Genomic DNA, 24,756 nt, shown 5'->3' on the forward strand with positions numbered 1-24,756 from the left:
ATGTATGCGAATAAATGGAGCGAATGAGATTACATTTGATAAATTGTCATTTGTGCTATGAAAATTATTATTTTTTATATGTTTATATTTTTTATGTTTAATAAAAAATTATTCCTTTGTGTAGGTGTTACCTACTTTACTGAAGAATTTAAATTACGTGAATTACACTATTAATTGACCATATTGTACAGATTTTTTTTTCCATGACACACTAGTTTATCAAATATCGACCAAAATAATGAAAAAACTAAAAGTGCAAATTTTGTCATGAAATTTGGTATGTGGGGTTAAAATAATATTTAAAACAACTTTTCCAAATAACTTTTTCCGATATCTCTAACTCGAAGCAAAATATTGAAAATTTACACTGTTTGTGGATTCGCAGTAGCCGCGTTTAAAATTAAAATTTCAGTTGAGTACCTTAAAAAATGTAAACCTTAAATCTGTATGACTGTGAAAAACAAATCTGTATTTATTTTGATAGCCGAAATATAGGGCTGTCTTTATCATATACAGGGTGAGTTTTTAGTGCGACATCGGTCAATAATTCCATTGTGGTACAAGATAACCAAAAATTTTTTTAGAAAAAATGTAGGCAATGATATTCTCCATACTTGGAAAATATGTGGAATTCTACAGGGTGATTAATAACTACGTGGTATATCAAACATACAATTTTTTAAATGGGACACAGTATATATTTTTTCATATTTATATTCCTCTCATAACTCTTGTTTTCATAATATTGGGCTTTGCATTACTATACAGAGTATTTAAAGTTATGACCATTTTTATTTCGAAATCCATATTAAATCAACACCATGTATATAAAGAAGTCATGAATAAACAATTATTTATTTTATATAAGGTAAACAATAAATTGTAGTTTTTAAATTAAGTTTAATTGAAATAATTGACTAAAATTTGTATACAGGTTGAACTACAAAACGAAACTACGATTTTCTTAATTTTTTTAAATGGATCACTCTGTATTTTATTTTTTAGAAATATTGTATTTATGATACTCTTTCATTTTTATATAGCATTACCTATACCTTAACTCATCATTTTCCGATATATTTTTAGTTTTCTTGAAATTTCGGGAATACATTCAATTTTTGTAAGTAGAAATAAGTATTGAGTATTAAGTGATAATTATTTTTATTCAGTAACTAACTAAAAATTTAAACCATAATATGTAATGAATGTAACAATTAATATGATATTAAGGAAATAGGTCTAAAGTAAATGTTCAAAATGTCCACCTTCATACAAGTTTGTAACCGATATTCAAATGACCGAGCCACATTTCATAACATTTGTAAGTCAGTTTTATTAAAAGCTTCTCTTATTCTATTTTTCATATCATCTGGCATTGTTGAAGACTTCTGGTATACAAAGTCTTTTATATAGCCTCACATGAAAAATTTCAATTCAAATCAATTTTTGAGAATTCCGGTGATCGCGGTGGTCAAACAGTTGGTTCTCCTCTGCCTATCTACCTCTCAGGAAAGTTATTATTTAGATGATTGTGAATAGGAGCAGTGTGGTGAACTGAAGCACCGTCGTGTAAAAACCACATTCGTTGTCAAATATTAAATGGTACATTTTGCAGTACTATTGGGAAATGATTATTTAGAAAATCCACATATATGGCACCATTCACACGACCGTCAAAAAAATGTGAAATCGCCAACAATACCACCTCAAACATTTATAGACCACCTAGTTTGACTATGAGTGTTAACATCTCCAAAAAGCACATACTCGAAGAAAAAAATCGGTCTCTTTGCACTTGCTGCGGAGACCATTGCAAAAAGCTAATCTGCGTGCATTTTTGCCGTCGAAGTTTGACTAATGTCATGTTGACGTGAAATTTCACGAGTGCTGATGTAGGGATCTTCAGTAGTAGCTATCAGTAAATCATATTACTTTTCTTCACTTAGAGTTTTGGTTCTCTCATTTTTTTCATATACAACTGACCTAGTGCGAACAAAACGATCCATTAATTTTTTAAAAGCTTTTGCGTTTGGCTTCCTTCGTTCAGGATATCGCTCATGATATATTCTAGATGCAAGTAAACAATTTCTGGAACTTTCTCCTAATACCCAGATCATATCTGTTAACTCTTCTACAGAAAAATTCATTTTGAACAATAAAGACAAGCCACACAGACCAATTAAAAAGATAATATCCAAACTGTTATTTTCAAAGCCCACCGTTTACGGTTTGATAATATGAAAACTGTCATTTTTTCAAAGCCTACTTTTTTACCTTTGTAACTGGCACAAATGGCCTTTTACTTATTAATAACTGGGCGTCACAATCGGCAGTTAGGAATGTTTTATTAAAAATTCTTGGCTTAGAATACTGTTGATATAAACAATCTAAAAATTGTTACATCAATTGTATATTGTCTTGCTTTCTGTTTTTTTTTTCAGTTATTTATTGAAAAAAAATACCCTTGTTATGTTATTATACAAAACATATTATCTTGTAGGAATTTTAGGAATCTTGTGTTTCATTAAGGAAATAGGATATTTCCATAATATTACATTTATTGATACACTCATTGCATATTGTTATGGTTTATATTTTTTGTTAGTTACTTATTGAATAAAAGTAATTTTGTTATATTTATCACTCAATACTCAAAACTTATTTCTACTTTGAAAAATTAAATGTAGAGATAAACAGATATCTTGTGAAATTAAAAAGTCACCGCGCAGAAACAAATTTGAAAGTGGGGGTCTAGCAAAGCCATTCGTACAGTAAACGTTATGCAGTGAGGAGCAGGATATTTTTACACTGCTGCATTGTTTCTTTTACTCGCGGTATTTAAATTTAATTTTAGTGTAATTTTACGTTTTGTATTTGTGTTGTGTTGTATTTTGTTTTGCCCATTTTCTGTAAAAGTTCTTTTCAGAACTCTGTTAATATTAAAAACTGTAAAGGTAAGGAAATAATTGTGATATAAAAAAAGTAGATATACCTAAATTAGTGTTATTTAATATTATAGCATGGAGTTTAAGAGCAAATTATACGGACGGGCTGTTAATAGTCAAAGTCGAGAAATAATTGCTAATGTGTTAGCCTTTATGAAAAAGGAAGCTAAAGAAGGTGTTACAATACCTCATTATTGCATAAAAAAGCGTGTGGCCACAGCGACAGGCGTTTCCGAAAGTACAATTCACAGAGTCTCAGTTGAACAAACGACAATTGAATAATTGAATATGTCTTATAGAAAGTAGAAAAAATACCTTTATCTAACCCCTAACTTTAAATGCATTTTTAAGTTTTGAAACGCCACATTTTTCATAACTGACGTTTTATTACATTACTAGTGATCCGATTAAATTTAGATACGTAACTGCTTAGTCCAGTAGTCAAGAGATTTGATCTCTAAAAATCATACGAACAAACTGCATTATACTGAGAATGTCAATTTTGGGACACAAAAAAAAGATGCAAAAAACTTTACCACTTTTTGTACTGTAGAATAAACCAGAACTTATAACATCTTTTTTGGGGTCCCAAAATTAACAATCTCAGCAAAATTCAGCTTGTTCATATGATTTTTAGAGGTTCAGTGGCATTTTCGTCTCTGACGACTGGAGTAAGTACCTATTTATTTAGTTTATATGATATCCATAGCAAATTATATATGCTAGCACTAATGGAATAAATGTACTTGCAGGGCAGTGCTCCTCGTTCTCCTCTCCAAGAAAACATATTATAAAAGAATAAAAAAAGGAGCAAACTATTGACAACCGACGTTGGCAAAGGGGTGTTAAGGCGTATTATTCAAAATATGCATATAAGCGATGCAGAAGTACCTAAGCTAAAAAATATTCTGTCTAAATTCAGAGATGCTGTAGGCTATCAAGGTCTGCTAAGGTACTCTAGTCGAGAATCTTTAAGATTAATTATAAGACATTGGCTTCCGCTGGAGGAAAACAAAAACGAATCGAAGACTTCTAATGGAAAGATATGACATTCAGAAGCTTCGTATACACTACTTAAGAGCTGTTAATAAATATCGAGAAGGTCGCCCTATAATGTATATGGATGAAACACATTCACTCAACACATACCACACGCAAAAGTTGGAGTGATGATTCTAATGAAGGTATTAAGCAATCAACATCAAAAGGAAATCGTTTGATTATTGTACATGCTGGTGGTAAGTGTGGATTTGTTTAAGGAGCTGCCATAATTTTCAAATCTGGTACTAAAACAGGCGACTATCACGACGATTTATCTTTTGAAAATTATTGTAAGTGGTTCGAAAACAAATTAATACCCAATCTTCCTCCACAAAGTGTTGTAGTATAATTAATTGTTAATCCAATTGAGCTGGTCTGGGCCAGCTTAAAACCGTATGTAGCATCAAAAAATATTACAATAATTATCAATAATGTAAAAGACTTATGCGAACAATTCTTTGCCACTTTTCCTACTACTGAGTGGCAAAGCCGATTTGCAACCATGCAAAAAAATATGAGGAAGAATTTTTGGTTCAGCTAGCAACAATGGAAAATAATATGGAAAAATTTGTCATAACTTTAAGAGACAGTGATTCGGAATGGGATTTTTCTAATGATGAAGAATCAGATACCGAGGATTTCTAACACTCCATGGGTAAAAAAATCTAATTTATTTTATATAACATACAGTATGGCATGCTAAACTAAATAATTACTAAGTATATTTAAAATTTCATTAATAAAATAAATAAATCAATGTTATTTAAAATATGATATAATAAAAACTAATAAAAAAGTTATAAGAAAAACATGTCATAATTATCTATTGTTTGGTAAATATTATATTTTAATCAAAGCATTATTTTTGTTTTTCTTCTAAGCTGAGCTTTTTATCAAGAATAGTTTTTTTTTGTAAAACTTAAGACCAACTTTTCTTCATTTGTATACAATTTTTTGGGACACACTGTATATCATACCTCACCAAAAATCATTTCCTTATCCTTTTAGTCATGTAAATTACTTGAAACTCATTTTTTCAGATATCAAACTAAAAATACCGAATATTACTGTAATCATCCACATATTGACAAATTTGTAAAATTTTTAATATCTACCGAGTGATTATCAAGCCATGCAATGATTGTAATGTTCGGGTAAATTCCATCCTTTTCTGGCCGAATACTTTCTCTCTCTGCGCACTAGAAGCTCCGCCCGTTTCACGAGATTTCTGTTCACCAGTATGTCCGTTTGAAGAAAATTAAAAATATCTCGGAAAGTATGAGTTTAGGTATAGGGAATGCTATATAAAGATGAAAGAGTATCATAAATACAATATTTCCAAAAAAATAAAATATAGGGTGTTTCATTTAATAAAATTGAGAAAATCGTAATTTTGTTTTGTAGTTCATCCTGTATACAAATTTTTGTCAATGATTTCAATTAAACTTAATTTAAAAACTACAATATATTGTTTACTTTATTATATAAAATAAAAATAATTGTTTATGCATTACTTCTTTATATACGTGGTGTTGATTTCATAGGGATTTCGAAATAAAAATGGTCATAACTTGTTAAATACTCTGTAGAGTAATGCAAAACCCAATACTATAAGAATAAGAATTATGAGACGAATACAAATTTGAAAAAATATATAGGGTGTCCCATTTAAAAAATTGTACTGGAGGATAGTTCAACTGCTTACATGAAATCAACTTTAGCTTAAGAATATATGTCAGCAGAAATAATGATAACATGTGATTCATTCTAATTTTTTACAATTTAAAATAAGGTATTTATTAACAGTAACAAAACAAAATAATTTGTTTAATTTTGTACTTATAGAAATATTTCTGAGCGTCATTTCAGGACATATTTCAGGAAATCGAGCGTCAAATATAAAGCATTTATAATTAAAATGGTGGTTTATTCCCATTAAATATAGTGGTTAAATCTTTAGATTCATGTAAACCAAAAATTTTGGAAAATGTAGAACACATGTAGAGTTCTCATATGAGAAATAAATTAAATAAAGGCAATTTAACTTAAGACAATTTAACCTATTAGTTATCTCATATTCTGTAATGCTGCATTCTGCTAATGAATTTGAATGTAATCAGACAGAATTGCATCTTGAGAACCATGCGATGAAAGATTTAAATTAATGGAACTATGTGTACATAACCAAATACTACAGTTTTTTAGTTTGGCTTACCCAACTGCTGCACAATACGATGTAAGTTATATAAATCCAAAGGCCTATTTTCCACCATAGGAAATCTAAACAAAGATCCTTGTAGATCCCAAAATTTGGCTATTTGGTCTAAGAAATTAAAATTGACTCTGGTTATTGCCTACAAACAGATGAATTTAGTTAAAAGCAATAAAAAGGTTTTGTAAAAATTGAAGGAACTGATTCTCACCTCAAGTTCGTTTAGTCGTTGCACTCTGGGAGTGAATGTAAGTTTATCAACATCAACAGCAAATGGTGGTGTCCAGTCCTGTAACATATAATTAAAATACAATTTTAGTTACATTATTTTATTACAGTAGTATTATTGTTCTTTATGCAACGACAGTCATTTATGCAAACAAGTGAAAACACAGATTTTTTCTAGGGGAAATAAAATGATGCCGTGGCAGGATGACAATAGTAGAAGTGTACATAAACCAGGTGGTTATGATGGAAAAAGATTTATTGTGGTTCATGCCGGTTGAGTAAAAGGTTTTATTTCAGACGCCACTTTTTTATTTTGTTCCAAATCCTTGACTGCAGATTATCACGGTGAAATGAATAGTACAATATTTACTTAATGGATAAGTACACAATTACTTTCTAATTTAGAACACCTATCTTTGATTTTCATGAACAACGCACCCTACCCTAGTGAAATCATGAATAAACAACCTTCCACTAATGGTTAAATTCAGACATTATAGATTGGGTGCAGAAATACAATGTTAATTTTGATAAACATCAGTTAAAATCAGAATTGTTACAATTGGCCAAGACGAATCGACAAGAAAATATATATATATATATATATATATATATATATATATATATATATATATATATTGTAGATGAATTGATACATGAACATGGACACGAAGTGCTTACATTGCCACTGTCAAACCAATATTTTCATGCTATTGAATTAGTATGAGCAGATTGCAAGATTTACTATAATTATTAACATTGGACATCACAGTTCAGATTCTGAAGGTGATGAAAATGAAATACGAGAAATGAAAAACGTATGTTCAAAATCTTGCAACAATGTAACAATCTTGCTAGTTTCATTGCTACATTACAAAAATAATAACATTCTACTTATAAAAATATAACCCATATATGGTAAGGGTCAAAATAAAATTTACATAGGGGTGTTATAAAAATATAACTCACATATGTCATGGAGTATAAAAAAATTTGTAAAGGGGTATATTACACATACTACATAGCTGTTTTGTCCTTTCTATTTTTCTCTTTGTGTAGGTTGCACACTGTCTTCCAACCTCTATAATGGACAAATGACCACCTACAGCACCCAATTGCTCGCTTGTTTTTGAAGGTCTTCCGGAAGTTCTTTGTTTGCATGTTTTTTTGTTAATTTTTAACAGATTTATCCATTTCTTTAGCTAAATATGCAAATGCGTCAATAAAATCATTTTTCTTTCTGGTCGTCTCATCCTATATTATTCACATTATATTTACAACTGCTGCCATTGTCTACCTACAGAATATTTTTTCTACCACTTGGCCGATCTCTTTTTCAACTCATATACAATGGATTTTTGATCGGCTAGATCTACTTTCGGCTCTAAGTTAATCATTGTTACAATGCTTAGGAATGTTTTTCCACTACCAGTGACAAATTTTATATCTTTCATTGACAGAGGTAAAATATTTTACAAACTTGAATACAACTCTTCTCACAATTCATATCATACATTTATATCCACTACATTTTGATTCCACAAGATATTTGAATTTTTTGTATGTGACTATCTTAAGCTTCACTTGAAAAACAGCTAGTAGACCAACAATTTGGATTTCGGAATAGCAGATCAACTGAATGTAATATACTAGTGTTTGTGGACTCCTGAGGAAGGCCATGGAGAGGGGCTGTAGCGTACATGCACTATAAACTGATTTCTCCAAGGCTTTTGATTGGGTCAACCATAATATTTTAATAGTTAAACTTAAAAAAATGGGTGTTGACGGGCCACTTCTTAGATGGCTGAGAACATACTTGATTGACAGAGTTCAGATGATGCATATCAGGGATTTTGTTTCCAGTGAGATTAAGGTTCATTCAGTAGTACCCCAGGGTTCTCATTTGGAGACACTGTTATATAACATATTCATCAATGATATACGCCACTGCTTCCAGCACAGTTCACGATCTTTTGCGGACGATCTAAAGTTTTACACAATTATCAATAACACAGAAGATTGTGTTAATTTTCAACACAATCTTTGTCAGAGTTGAGTGTCAGTTTGATCAGTTGAGTGAGTGGTGTGTGTTGAATACCATGGCCCTAGTCCTATAATTATAATAGACAGAACATTCTTGTCGACTGGGTTACCGAAATTCGTGATCTGGGAATTAATTTAGACTTTAAACTTGTATTTGAATAGCATTATATTATGTCAATAATTTCCAAGTCTTTACAAATGCTTCGCTTTATAAAAATATACACTAGAGGCTTTCAGAATATTGAAGCGATCAAATTATTATATTGTTCTTTAGTTAAACCTCATCTATAATATTGTTCTTAGGTCTTCATCCTATAATATTTATTATCAAAAATCGAGACAGTTCAACACAAGTTCTTGAAATTTGTAGCATATAAACAGGGTATACCTTTTTGAATTAAATCAAGTAAATTATGATTAAATTGAAACCCAACTTGGTATTCTCTCATTGCATGACCGACGATTATCTCATGAAAATTGATCAACTTTCCAAGACTTTCTTTCTTTCTCCAGCTACACCTGCAGAAGTACTGTCACTTATAAGTAACACCACATCTAAACATGCTGAAGGTTTAGATGAAATCAATTAATGAATTGGTAAGGTTATAAGATATGTTGTCGGTCACATAAATGTGAACCCTTGTCACATTTAATCAATGAATCTTTTACGACAGGCCAATTACCCAATATAAAGGAATTTCCAATTTTTAAAAATAAAGGTTCTGTAAGTAATATTGAGAATTATCGTTTGATTTGTATACCCAGCCAGATTGCAAAGTTGTTTGAACTGGCATTCTGTGAAATCGTTTGCAAACAATAATATTAGATGGTACACTATCAGACCCAATAAAGTCTTCTGTGCTTGTACCACAAGGTTCAGTTCTTGGTCCTCTCTTCTTTATTGTTTTTATCAACAATATCAACCAAGTTTGCACAACTCCTAATCAAATTATTGAATATGCAGATTATATGAACTTCATTATATTACATCATCAGTTTGATCAGCTTGTTAGCAAGGGCAATACAGCATCTCAGGAATTTATTAAGTATTGCAAAGACAACGGCCTGAAATTAAATATAACAAAACCAGTTTCATGAGATTTTTCCAAAGAATATAGCCCCTGACTATGATCCTTATCTATGTATTGATCACAAGTCAGTTCAAAATGCTGAAGTAATACAATTTTTAGGACTGATGCTAGATTCAACGCTAAGTTGGGAAGATCACATAGATAAAGTAACCTTGACACCAAGTAGTTGTTGTTATGTAATTAGAAATATAAGGGATACTGTATCCTTCCATATATTAAAGCTAATGTACTATGGCTTGGTCAGTCCTTCAGTACTGCTTAATATTTTGGGGCTCATCTCCATATATGAATAGAGCTTTTATATCTCAAAAAAAATACTACAAACTATGTTTAAAGTATCACCAACTACAACATGTAAGCCACTATTTATAAAAGCTAATATCTTAACTCTTCCTAGCCTATATATTTTACAGCTAATAATGTATATAAAAAAACATGAGCAAACATTCCTTAGGAACGCTGATCTTCATCATCATCACTGGCTCGACAACCCTTTTTGGGTCTTGGCCTGTTCTAGGATTCTTCTCCATTCCGATCTGTTTCGTGCTTTTTTCTCCAGTTTTTTATTTTTAAGGTTGTTATATCATTTTCTATTTGTTCTAAGTATCTCAGTTTCGGTCTTCCTCTTGTTCTTTTTCCTACTGGCGTCTGTTTGAATATTTTGTTTGGTATTTCGCCTTCTTCCATTCTTTCTACATGTCCTATCCAACGCAGCCGTCCTATTTTGATGAATGTTATAATATCCGGATCCTGGTATATTTTGTATAGTTCAGAGTTGTATCGTCTTCGCCATATTCCGTTTTCTTTTGTGCCCTTGTATATGTGTCGCAAGATTTTTCTTTCGAAGGTGGCTAACAACGTTTCCTCTCTTTTAGTAAGTGTCCAGGTTTCTGAGCCATATGTGAGTACCGGTCTTATTAGGGTTTTATATATTTGGCATTTTGTCTTTCTTGCGACGTTATCTGATCTTAGGTGTCTAATTAAGCCATGGTAACATTTATTTGCAATAAATATTCGCCTCTTCACTTCCTCCGTAACGTTATTATCAGACGTGACTAGGGATCCCAAGTATATAAAGTTTTTTACCTCCTCTATGTTGTATTCTCCTATTGTTATATTTTGTGGCTGCCTTATTTCTGCGTTTTTTCTTACCTGCATATATTTTGTTTTGGTCTGATTGATTTTAAGACCACTATTTTGTGCAGCTCGTTCTATTTGGTTGTATGCCTCTATCATTTCTCTTCTTGATCTTGCGATTATGTCAACATCATCTGCAAATGCTAGTATTTGCACGCTTTTATTAATGATTGTTCCTCGTGTATTGACTGTTGTGTCCCTCAGTATTTTCTCGAGCACGATGTTGAACAAGATGCATGATAGAGCGTCTCCCTGGCGTAGTCCCTTTTTCACATCTATTGTTTCCGTTAATTCATTTTGTATCCGGATTCTACTTTCTGTAGAAAGTAGGAACGCTGATCTACATCCACATAATACACGCCTAAAGGATAACATACATCAGCCTTTTTCCTGCTTGGGAGTCGCACAGGATGCTCCTAGCTACATTGGGATCAAATGTTTTAATAAGTCCAGTGACATGTTGGTGACACATAAGATGAATTTTGGCACTATTAAATGCTTTGAACAAAATCTAAAAACATTTCTAGTTAGCCATGCTTTTTACAGTATTAAAGAATTTTAAAATTTTTAATGTATGTCTTGTCGTGTATTATTTTTTTTTATGTAATTTTTATAGTACTAAACTTTTAATGTGTGTATACATTTGTATCGCATATAATATTTTTTTTTGACTAGTCAGATACATTTGTGTAATGTTGTATACATTGTATAAATTTCTAGACAAATAAATTCTATCTATCTATCTATTAATTAAAAATGCAAACATGTTTTATGGCATAATTAATTCTACAGTCTTGTACTTGAGCCGTTTTGTCTGCATGTACCTCTTCACAGAACCAACTATGCATATACTAATTTTTTATCTTGAGCATTAAGATGGGCAAATATTCATCCAGATCTAGATTTTTTTGCTCTGAAGGCAGAATTCATTTCTGGTCTCAGGAATGTGTTGATTTGATTTTGATTTGATTATATTCAATCAAACCTCAGAGAGTTTAAGAAAGTCTACAGACAAACACAAAGAGAACCTGTTTGGAGAACCTTCTGTCTGGAAATCGAAGATTTCCCGCAGGCTTACAAGCTACAAAAAGCGCTCTCAAAGGACCCACATCGGCATACTAAAGAAGGAAGATGGAAGCAAAAATTCTAACCTTTGCGGAAGTGCTGAGATCCTGATGAAAACACACTTCCATGGTTCTGCCGCCTTAACAGCACCAAACTGGACGGAAGAAACAATCATACCCTCACTGAACGACTGACATCTTGCCAGAACAATGATGAATGAGGAAAAGGTAAGATGGGTCATATTGTACTTTACCCCTTACAAATCACCAGGGCATGACAGCATATATCCAGCCCTACTGCGATGGGGACTGGATATCCTTCTACCGCACCGTGTAGGAATATTTAGAGCCTCTTTGGCTCTGAGATATATTCCTAGGAAGTAGAGAGATGTATGCGTGGTCTTCATACTAAAACTAGGTATAATTTACAACACCCTACCAAAGGCTTTCCAACGAACTAGCCTAACATTGTTTCTCTTGAAAACGATGGAAAAGCCATTCGAGAGGTACATAAGGGATGAAGTTCTGGTTCATAACCCACTTTACCCAAATCAGCATGCATATACTTTGGGAAGATCTACCGATTCTGCACTGCATCAAGTAGTGGGAAGAATTGAATGATCGCTGGATAATAAAGAATCCACCCTAGGTATATTTATAGACATTGAGGAAGCGTTTGATAAAACCACATTCCCAACCATCACCCAACGGCTCAATGTCAATGGCAAAAATGCCAGTATAGTTCAAACAGAACTGGTTCTTATCTCCATAGCTGCAAGATAACCCAAAAAGGTAGAGCCGGGAAAACTATAACAATCTGCACAGATAGCAGACAAGGGTTACTAACCTTGAATAGACCACATGTAATATCAGGGTTAGTAATCACGAGTCACTAATTCAAGCTTCGGATGGTAATATCATCATCCTGAAATGGGTTAAAGGACACAGTACCATAGAAGGAAGATTAAGATAACAGGTGGGCCTTTACATATGAAGAAGAAATTTACATTATTAAAAGTATTTTAACATGTGCCGATTGGGGATATCCACTAAGCGCAATGGATTTGAGAATGTTTGCAAAAGTTTTTTGGACAAAAAAAAGTATATGTGTACCTAGATTTAAGGAGAATATCTCTGGAATTGACTGGGTAAATAGCTTGTTGAAGAGAAATCTAGGTATTGCTGGTAAAAGATTAACAACTAATATAAAAAAAAGCCTAGAATCATAAGTATCTCCGGAACTGTTTAAAAAATACTTTGATAATTTGAAACAAACAATTGAAAATGTTCCTGTTGAAAATATTTTTAACTATGATGAGTTCAACGTCTCAGATGAGCCCGGAAAAAAATTGTGCATCTACCGAAGAGGTACTAAATATCCAGGTATACTTCTGCCACCTTATGTCATATACAAGTCAGAAAATTTATGGGATACTTGGACAGAAAATGGTCCCAAGGGCAGCCCATGCTGCGAACAGCCATGTTGCTCACCAGGGACACGATACAATCGAACGTCACATTGTTGGATTGATATGTCAACATTCAATAAATGGTATGTCACTGTTTCTTACCACATGCTAGGTGACTTGATGGAAAAAAGGTGATACTAGTGGACAACCTAGCATCGATGATATAATATTTGCATGCTTGCCATTTAACTCTACTAATATTCATCAGCCATTCTTCAGACCCCTAAAAGAAGGTTAGAGAAAAACTTTAAATCATGGAAAATGCAAAATAAACCTCTGACATTTCGAAAAATGAATTTTCTAAGCTGTTAAAGCAAACACTTGAAAACATGAATAAAGTACCACCTAAAAATCAAGACAGAGAGAAACGTGCTATAAAACGAAATTGACTTTCTGGCTTTGACGCATGTGGCATTGCACCATTCAAACCCAATCGAGTTTTGAAAAAGCTACCATAAGATGCTATTGATCAAGTCGAACTTAGATGCTCTCTTGCTAACTTTTTGAAAGACTTGAGGTACAATTCCGGTTCTCAAAAATCTCGACGTAAAAGAAAACTGTTAGCAGCTGAACCAGGTCGAAGTGTTACAGTACCTAAACCATTTGAGGAGTCCAGTGACAAATGAAACAAAACGATGCAAACGAAAATCTTGAATTAGATGACAGTAACAATGATCTTGATATTAACAAAGATGAGGGAGGTTGAATACTTTTTCCTACATCAGAAAACATCACATAGCAAAGATTCCTGCTGGTGAAATTTTTATCTGGTTCTCGGAAAAAGACGGAATTCCGCTGTCTGTGAGGTAAAATAAGTTTTAGAAGGAGAAGAAATCGAAGTTCAATGCCTTAAATTAGCAGGATCGAGGAAGATTTTTAAAATAATCGAAAATGACATATCCACTGTTCCCTTCAAGGAAGTAGTTGCTTTACTACTGCATCATTTTCACAGAGAAATTAATATAAAAGCATGTTTAATCCAATTTTCTTTTTCTTTATAATGTTCTGAATTACATTGTTAGTTCTTAAAAATTCCCTTTGTAAAAATTCAAAAAACCTTTTGACTGAATTAGCCAGGCTTGAAATTAATCATATTCTATTTAAAAGCACTACTGTTTCATGCTATAAAATCATGATCAATCTCACCCCATTCACAGGTCTAAGATTGATCACCCTTGTGATGTTTGAAAAATAAAAAAATAAAGTTAATATTGATCAATCTGACTCCATTTCATGGTACCTCAGTTCAATAGCACAAGTCAAAAAAATTCCAATTTGAGTTATTGCAAGCATGACATTTCTAATACATGTCTACCAATTTCAATACTGAAATAAGTCGTAATTAGCCTTTTAATTTGTAGATGGCGCAATCAATTTATGTAATAACTCTAAATTTATAAATGTTTTAGTTCCAAAGTTCAACAACTTGACTTGGTTACAGTATTGATTATTGAACAAGAATGATTATTCTTTCAATGTGACACGCGGTACTTAGTTGTTAGATCTTTCTCTAAAAATGAGTGAATTTAAATTAAATAATATAAATAAAAAACCTTTTGAGTCCCGTGGTGCATTATTTGCATCTGCATTTGACAAGAACCAGAAAATGGGGTGGTAAGAAATTTTTCATGCAACATAAAAACATAACCCTACTTTTTTGCAGTTTTACTGTTCTGTTTTGTTATAAATTATTATTTAAATTAATAAATGTGCACTGAAGAATATTTGAAATTGTTGGAAAAATCATCAAGACCACCTCTGGATACTGATGGTAATGTACTAATAGAAAAAATGATCAAAACTACTAAAAAAACTAAAAGAAAGATAAACAAAGCTGTTTATTAACAGATCAACGGGAAAGACATAGGTAACAAAAAAGGATCAAAGAAGAAGTACTTCAAAGAATAAGAGACCACATCAATTAATTTCCGAGGAAGAAATCAGATTACTGCTGAGATTGAACAAACAAAGAATATCTAGATGGAAGTCTGAACATTTCTACTATGTATTGCCTTTATGTGGAAAATTGCACTGTAAATAATAAACAGGTTGCCAAAATTTCTATGTATTCAAAAATATTAAATGCAGAGACGAACATTGCTTTTCACATTTCTAAAAAAGACCAAAGCAACTGGTGTACTAGTTACATAAATGGAAATGATGAACAGAAAAATGAACTGAGCAGCAGATATGAAGCGTATTTAAGTAACAAATATTTAAGCCAACAAGAACAGATTCAAAATCTACAATCAGCCGAAAACGTTCAAATGTTGTGTTTCGATCTTCAATCCGTTCTTACTACTCATTGTAGCGAAATTAGTAGTTTCTATTATAAACGGAGACTATCTAGTTACGATTTTACCATGTTTGACATAAAACCGAGGAAGGAATTGCAATATTTTTTTTGAAAATGGAAGCATGCAAAAGAGAACATGTCATTTTCTACTCTGATAACTATTTATATATAACTTTTTTGTTTATTTGTACCTGTTCTATGTGATGCATGTCAACAAAATCAAGACAATTGCACATACATTTTGAGAGAAAGGTCACAAACAAAATGAAGGTGATTATATGTATGCATGCCACCATAGAAAAAGAGAAAAAGCGTGTTAAAAGTGGTGGTCCAATATAATATGATCCCTGCACAATGAGCAAGTACACTCAAATCAGCAAAAATAACTGGGATTCCCTACAATGTGAATGAAATTTGCACTCCAGATATTTATGATTTTAAAGTCACTAAGTAGGGGAATAGGTAAAAATTTCAGTAATTGTTACTCAATCGAACTGAGGTATTGATATGAATAATACATAATGAGATGAACAGAAAAAACAAGGAATTTATAGATGAATATGGTAAAAACTAACAAAAAAAACATGCAAACAAAGAACTTCCGGAAGACCTTCAAAAAAAGCAAGCAATTGGGTGCTGTAGGTGGTCATTTATTTTATCATAGAAGTTGGCAAACAGTGTGCAACCTGCATAAAGAGAAAAATAGAAAAGACAAAACATCTACATAGTATTTTTTTACTCCATGACATATGCAAGTTATATTTTTACATACTTCTATGTAAATTTTATTTTGGTCCATACTATATAAAATATGGGTTATATTTTTATAGGAAGAATGATATTATTTTTGTAATGTAGCAGTGAAAAGTAGATTTTTTTTATTACTATCAGTTTGGAATATAATAAGAATGTTATTATTATATCTGTAAGGTTTTCTGTTCAACTATGTTTTTCTTACGATAATATACAACTGGGGCAAAAATAACCCACCCAAAAATAATATTGGGACTGTCAGGACCCTACAGAGTCTGTAAAGTAGTGAAATATCAAAAATATATCTATTTATTTTTGGTAATTAGTGAAATATATGTGGTTATTAGTGAACTATATTAAAAAGGAGGTTTCAGTAAGGATAAATGCAGGAATAGAGCATTATACTCCCTATTATCATTATTAAGATCTAAGCTTCTAAAAGGAAAATCTAAATCAAGACTGTATATGTCAATTAAGTGTTCACCCAGTTGTTACACATGGACTCTACATCAGTAGGAAATAAATAGGTTATCAGAATGATATTTGAACCTCAAAGAGATGAATTGACAGGAGAGTGGAGAAGGCACCGTAATGCTAAATTGGTGACTCTGTATGGTACTGAAAACAGAACTCGTCAGACATATAAAAGCTAACCAGGCAAGGTAAGCAGGTCATGTGGTAAGATCAAAGGAAGACAGAGTGCTAAACACAGAGTTTTTGAGAGACCAGATGGTGGAAGATCAGTAAGCTGTCCCAGAAAAATATGAAAGGATGATAATAAGGCTGATTTATCTAGGATTGGTATACAACAATAAGAAATGGAAACGCAAGATTGTAGAAAATGAAGGAGTATAGAGGATGCAGTGAAGACTCAACCTGAGTTGTAGGTAAAGTCAGTCAAGAATATATGGGGTGAAACAATCTTGAATGAAATTGAAACTAGTGGTATACTGTAACAACATACAAGTTTCAATGTAACTGAAAGGTTAATTATATAAGACAGCCTTATACTATCTCATATACAATGTTTATACAATAAATAACTTTTATATAAAAGTGAAAAGAACAATTTTTGTGTTGCAAAAATGAGAATAAAAACGAACTGATTAGAAGAAGTCTAAATAATGTGAAGTCAAAATGAGAATGTGTAGTTTGACATGTTCCAGGTTGGAATGAATTATCTATTATAAAGAGTTGCTGAGTGTGGACATAATATAAGCAAAAAACAGAGGAAAACCAAAAAATTGGCAATATTAGCAAATAGGGATTAATGCAAAAAATTTCATAATAATTCAAAAAAGTAAATATGTAAAACCATAAAAATTAAGGACTAAGAATATAGTTTAATATTTTGTGATGTATACATCTGATCTTAAAATTTTCGGAATTATATAAGTAATGTAAAATGTGTCCAATAATAGTAAAGTAAATAAATATGTGTCCTTAATTTTTAACATTTCAAGCATATTTTTCAGGTTCACTTGCCATATAGTGTAAATGAATATAAAATAAAGGATTATATGCAAGTGGAATATCTGAATTTCAGCATTGGATAATCAATTTAATATTTTTTAAAATAAAAAGCTTTACTTACCTCTGGTGGTATTATTTTACATATTCCATAAATTTCCGCTCGGGGTCTTATTGTAGCAATAAAGGCAAGAGGATCCTCAAACTCTTCTCTTGTTGGTCTAAGTACTATAGCTTCTGGAGGCTCTTCAAATACAAAAGTTTCTTCTTTTTGTTGGCTATAACTAGCCGAGGAACTGTTTGAAACAGATCTGGATGTGTTCAGACCAGTCCGGGAAACACTTTGACCATTCTTAGATGTATTTGGACTATTTCTAGAAGTACTGGGAACACTTTTAGATATATTTGGACTATTCCTAGTATTATTTGGACTATTCCTAGTATTATTTGGACCGTTTCTTGTATTTGGACTACTCCGGGCACTACTTGCAGCACTCCTTGTTTTGGTTGGACTGTTACTGCTAGTGGATGATTTATCCCCTTTATCACTCATGTTGAAACTGTTAGTTTAACTATTATTCATCAACTTGGCTTGAATTTTTCTTTTATTTAAATTTTTTCGTGTCTGATTAAATGTTTTTTACAAGCATAACAAGGTACATATGTGATTTTTACATAAAAATGTAATGACCATTTGGGTAAGACCCTTTCTTTCCGGAATGAAGTATTTTTGTTGTATGTCTAAAGGTTTTGATAATTATTGTTTGCACTAAATGTCCTTCACAAATTATTTAGCTGTTGTACTTGCAGAAGAATTGTATAAAAATATTTCACTGTATACATTATGTTTATTTGAACTAGTGATCACCTCCATTACTACCTTCTATCACGGAACTACACGAAATACGAAATTCAACTACAAGAAGCAGCCTACTACCCCCAACAGCTATCGATTCTCAAGACAGTGATGCCGCTGTTATCTTTTTATCCTTAGGCTTACCGATCTACAAGAAATTTGCCTCTGATTTTTTATTTCAATGAAGGTATCTTATATTATTAGAAATATATTTATTAGAAACATTTTGTACTGTTTATTATTCTTCTTTAAAACAACTTTAAAGTTTAATAATTTCAAAACTAGTTATCTGTTATACCTTAATTTTATTATATTTTATAATAATAAAGAGAATAAAACATATAAGAGAAATAATAAGAAAACTGTCAACCTAATTTAATGTATTAGTTGTTTTAAATTCAATGTCAATCAGTATTTATCAAAGAAAAAATTTAGTTCAACTACAAGAAATAAAACATTTGTTGATTTTCTCACATGGTATTAGTTTCTATAGTAATTTTTCCATTTTCCCTAAAATTAACCGATTTTCGGTAATCGAAACTTAGGCAACAAAGCGTTCACAACAAAGATGGTTTATTTTCATGGAACACATATATACACAGAAACGTATGTTCACTGCGCAGTTACAAAACGCTCTAGTACAATATTTTAACAAGAAAGGAACATAGCACGGAACATAGCTAATTTTGTTTTCTATTTACATGACGTCACATTCGGAGGTTCTAATTAATTTATACTATGACATGTGTTGTATGTTGTATAATTTATATAGCACACCTATATAAAAAGTGTAGCAATTCAAAAAACCACTTCTTTGAAAAATTTAATAAAACCTATTATTCTATTCAATACAATAAAAGGTTTAAAAGCTTTTGTAAATCATATTGGAAACGCATTGGGTTAGAAGTATTTTGGTATCACTTGAGTATTAATCTTCCATTATTAACAGAAAAAATTAGATTTTTTTACTTATTACACCTGCGAAGAATGAAAGCCGTCATGATTTAAAAAATATTTTGAATTAATTCAGTTTTGTTGCAATTAAATGTTATTTTATTGAAATAGACAATAGACTTTCAGAAAAAGTAATTAAATCCATATTTTAAGTTCAAAATTATACTACCTATTTATTTTAAACGGAGTATTTTATATGAAACATCTTCAGAAGCAGTAGTTACTTTTACACAATATTGACAATAACATAAAAATATATCCACAATTAAAAAAAACTAAACTGAGATCATAAAAATCAAATCTGAAAATACTTCTCTATTTACTTTAGCTTTCCTTTTTTGTACTACTATGGGTAAACGCGAGAGAACATAATTAGATAATCGTGGGATGAAGCAGCAATGCAGAACGCTATTGAGGCTGTAAAAAGTGGTAGAATGTGATGGTTAAAAGCAAGCAAACTCTTCAATGTCCCCCAAGCGACGTTAAGACGAAGAGCAAAAGACGTAAACAAAAGAGCCAAAGGGCACGCGAAAATTTTGGGACGTTTTTCAACCACGTTCAGTGACGATGAAGAAAAAGAATTTGTTGAGCACATACTGTAAGTAGAGTCTAGATTGTTTAAGATAACTACTACAGACATAAAAAAACCTGCATTTAAATTTGCCACTAAAAATAACTTTTCAACTACTTAGATTTAAAGATCGCAATTCTGGACAAGAGTGGCTGAGAGGATGTCGTATGCGACATCCTGAAATATCCTTGAGGCAATTCGAAGCTGTGTTTGCAGCTAGAGCTACGGCATTTAGTAAACGTCAAATACAAAATTTTTTAATGCGTTGGAAATGATTCTGGAAAAAGAGAAAATTGAAGTTCATCGCATTTATAATATGGACGAAAGCGGTTTGTCAACATTACAGAGGCATCCAAACATTTTTGTAAAAACTGGAAGAAAGCAAGTTAGATCGTTGTTCAGCAGCGAAAGAGGTCAGCATGTAACATGTGTCTGTTGCATGAATAGTATAAGTAATTTCGTACCGCCAGCTTTGATTTTCCATAGGAAAAATAGAAAAGAGTAACTTTCAGATGCTTTACCTCCTGGGTCCTTGGCATTACTTTACGAAATTGGATGGATGACAGCTGATACCTTCGTTTTGGGGTTGGAGCATTTTCAGAATTTGGTTAAGGCATTTCTCGAATCAAAAGTTTTATTGCTTCTGGATGGCCACACTGGCCGTAAATCACTGAAAGCATTGACATTTGCCAAAAAAAATGAAATAATTATTTTATGATTCCCTGCTCATTGCACACATCGTGTCCAGCCGCTTGATGCTTCCTTCTTTGGTCCCCTGAAAACATTTTATAACCAGGAATGTGCACTATGGTTAAAAAATCATCCAGGACGGGTAATAACGCAGAATTAAATCGGTGAACTTTTCAATTCTGCTTACGGAAAAGCAGCAACAATAAAAAATGCTACAAGAGGCTTTTTGAAAACGGGTATTTACCACTCAACCAAAGGATTTTCCCAAACGAGTTTTTTGAACCAGCTGACACCACAAATAGAATATTAGAAACAAGTAGTACAGAAGAAAATACGTCTAGTCTACCAGAAAAGTCGATCATAAAAGAAATAGAAGAAAGTAGTGTTATGGAAAAAATGGCGCAACAAGAGCAAGATAACCCTCAAAATAAAGAAAATGAGAGCAGAGGTGATCAAAAGATACTAATATGAAAGAAAATATACCTTAAAAAAAAAGAATTACACTACGAAATTTCTCCAGTGTCTGTAGCAAGTGAAACTAAAAAAAGAAAGTCTAGACAAACAATCTCCGGAGTTTTAAAAACTAAGTACTCCTAATTTGGAAGAACTCAAGCAGAAGGAAGAAAAGAAAATACTTGAGAATGTTCATCGATTTAAAAGGAACATTTTAAGTAAGCCAAGTTTCACTGCACAAACAGAAAGTGAAGAAGATCTGTTTGCAGCCGAAGATGATTTATTTAGAAATTCTCGATCCAAGGAGTGTTGGATTAGTTGCAGAAAATGCAATAATTGGGCACATTGTGAATGTACCGGGGTGTCTGCAAAAGTAAAAAAGGTTATTTGTGAGCTTTGCCAAGACTGATTTCTTGTTTTGTTAATTTACCTACTTATATTTTTATGTTTTCATATTGTTACCATTTTTACCATTTGTTATGAGCATGTGTCATTTTACACCCCCATGACTGTGTCGTTTTACATGATAGATGTTTGTAAAATGACAGAGTAAGGTTTTAAAAAAATACTTTTTCACAAGTTTTTTTATAGAGATGAGATGTTTTCGTTCAATATTTCGAATGGTGCCTGCAAAAAAATGTCTCAAATAAAAAGTATGTCATTTTAGGACACCTTCCCCAATAGCTTCCAATTTCTATTGCACCACGTTCAGGTACCTTCTGTTTCATTCCAAAAATAATTATTTCTCGCTTTTAAATCACTCACCGTAAAGATTATTTCTCGCTTTTAAATCACTCACCGTAAAGTTGAAGCAGTTTATTTTGGATTTATAAAAGAATGATGAAACTAGGCCTTTAGGAACAGGCATCATTGGTTGTAAATCGTAGGCATACAGACTTTAACATCAGTCCTATTTTTATGGTTTTCTTTCTCTAGTCTTGCCAATTGTTTTTCTCGTAGATGGTTTTCACAGTTTTCGAGTAACTTTTGTTTATCGTTTACTTTAGCACTTTTTATAACTTTCACATAAATCACAAGATCTTTCTAATAAATATAACAAATTGTATGTTAAGTTCTGTGTGAAAATACGATTAAAAGTTGTTTGTGAAGGAAAGGGCAGGTATCTTTTTTACGGGAAAATTTATAGTTTCCTGTTTTGACTTAGACATAGAAACCTATGCCTTACTGAGTTTCGTAACTGTTTTGCTACATTTGTCTTCCAATTCTCAGGTCTTCGAACTCTTTTTTCCTTTCTTTTCTCCACTATTTTCATTGATCGTTCCTATTTCACTATTTTGTACTTCAATATTCGTACACTCAGTTGCACTGTCGGAGTTGTCAGAACTAGTCGATGAACTGCTGCTGATGCTGCTGGATGAAGAATTAGTTGTTGTAGGAATTATTCTGTTCGAGAATAATTTGTTTGTAGAGACATCAAAATTCGCATCAGCATCGGAATTTCGTCGGTAGTAAATTTTCATTTTCAGGGATAAAAGATCTGGTGGATTTTAAAGACTTATCATGTTGACGACTATATTGACTAGATTCCATTGAATTTAATTCTAAAGAATTAGTGGAATCACGCAAAAAAATACTTTGAACTGTTGGAATTTTGGAAAAATCTTTATTAATATTTTTATTTTCGTGCCTTTGTAAAGCCATTTCAACTAATAAGCGGCCATGGCTCGGTATTATATTGAAACAATAACGATAAATAAACTAAATGGAACTAAAGTCAAGCAACTCAAAATTTTTTTTTATTAATTTTAAATGCCAATTCAAAATTCCAAAATCTATGTAATAAAAAAATATCCTTAACGAGGAATCTCAACTTCCAATCTTCAATCTTTAAAATTTACCGGAAATAGGTAACATAAAAAAATGACATCAAGGTAACTTAAAAGACCTGTATGAAAAACATAGGCTTTGGCCCTGGACTTAACTGCGTTTTTCTACAAGAGAAAAACAAAACTCAATATTGCCACAAAAATAATCTAAAAACAATACTTACCAATGCCTTGTTGGTTCAAACACAACTGAATTCGAAATAAAATAAAAATAAAAATAAAAATAAAAAATAAAAATAAAAACATTTATTGCCCTAATAATATATACATATCACACTTAAATCTAACTTAAGATACCTTAACCATCTCTCTTCTTGACGTCCCGCTGTTGCACCGCCTGGTGTTCCTTTCCTTTCGGTTCTTGCATTTTTCTGTTATAGACTCCTCGGCTTCTTCTTTCCTGCTTGAATGTCTTCAGCAACCACCCGGCTAGATCCTGATCAGATGGTCGATCAGTCTGTGGGTTTGTCTAAACATCCTCTGGAGCCGATTTTTCGCGAGGATGTCCCTGGTCTTTAGGAGTCTTCTTGTGGCTTGGTGGAAGAAGTATCTGGTCCTTTTCTCAGCCACCTCCCTCAGTGGTGTATACTGGAGCCTTTCTTTGATGGTTGCCTTAGATATTATTTCTTCCCATGTTGCTCCGTCGATGATCCTGTAGCATGATGTTTCTGTAGCTTCAAGTTTCCTCCAGTTATACTCCGCAATGGAACTCGACACTGGGACAGCCTATAGTATAACCGATCTAACGTATGCCTGGTATAATTGGATCTTCTTGGCCTTCGATAGAGGACTGGACCTAAAAATATAAGGAAGTATTAGTTTTTTAGCAGTATTAGCTTTCACCTTGGTTTTCTGTGTATGCAACTGAAAGTTTATGGCCGAGGCCGTCTGCCGAGGTGGACTCCTAGGTACTTGACTAAATCTCCTGATTGGATCCTGTTTCCTCCTACTGTGATTTCTTGCACTGGTGGACTGGTTTCCTGAGTGAACATGATGAATTTTGTCTTCTCTGCGTTGATTTTTATCTTCCATTTTTCGGTGTATTCCGTGATATTCTTGGATCCGTTGATAAATCTGTAACAACTATGTTATATACAATGGGCGAGAGAATACTGTCCTGTGGCATCTCTTCTTGGATTTCTTGGATCATCGACATCTTTTGGTCACCTGAAACTTGAAAAGTCCTATTAGTAAAATACATGTCACATATATTAACTATATAATGTGGTAGTCCAGCTCTGTCCATCGTGAAGATTAGGGCCTTTTTCCAAACCGTGTCGTATGTTTTTTCTATGTCCAGTATGGCCATTACTGTTCTCTGTCTTCTGTTAAACCCTATCTTTGTGTCGCTTTGTATCTCTTGCTAGTTGAAGTTCGCAGTTTCTTCCTCTTCTAAATCCGAATGGTTCCTCCTGAATGATTCTTCTTCTTTCTGCATGTTTCATTAGTCTTCTGTAGACGATTTTTTCCAGGACTTTTCCAATTGTTTCTAGGAGTGATATTGGCCTGTAGCTTTCCGGTCTTCTTCAATCTTTCCTTGGTTTTAGTAGAGGTATGATTTTGGCGTGTTTACAGTTACTTGGAAAATGTCCTTTTTCCAAGTAGTACTTGATATAGTACAGTTGGACTATAATCT

At 32.3% G+C, this 24,756-nt stretch overlaps 1 protein-coding gene across 2 annotated transcripts in view; it reads right to left on the reverse strand.

Moving 5' to 3' along the window:
• Positions 1-18,695, reverse strand: part of LOC140451582 (lysine-specific demethylase 5-like) — a 94,683-nt gene extending 75,988 nt beyond the window's left edge. The window contains exons 1-3 of one of the 2 annotated variants that reach the window (XM_072545419.1): positions 17,874-18,695; positions 6,410-6,487; positions 6,202-6,340 (exon numbers count right to left, since the gene is read on the reverse strand). In XM_072545419.1, coding sequence (XP_072401520.1) covers positions 6,202-6,340; positions 6,410-6,487; positions 17,874-18,302 — 646 coding nt within the window. In that variant the 5' untranslated portion in view covers positions 18,303-18,695. The remainder of the gene's footprint in view (positions 1-6,201; positions 6,341-6,409; positions 6,488-17,873) is intronic. The other variant, XM_072545417.1, reaches the window with a different exon arrangement.
• Positions 18,696-24,756: the final 6,061 nt, after the last annotated feature.

The sequence above is a fragment of the Diabrotica undecimpunctata genome, chromosome 10 (assembly GCF_040954645.1).
Source record: "Diabrotica undecimpunctata isolate CICGRU chromosome 10, icDiaUnde3, whole genome shotgun sequence".
NCBI classification, from domain to species: domain Eukaryota; kingdom Metazoa; phylum Arthropoda; class Insecta; order Coleoptera; family Chrysomelidae; genus Diabrotica; species Diabrotica undecimpunctata.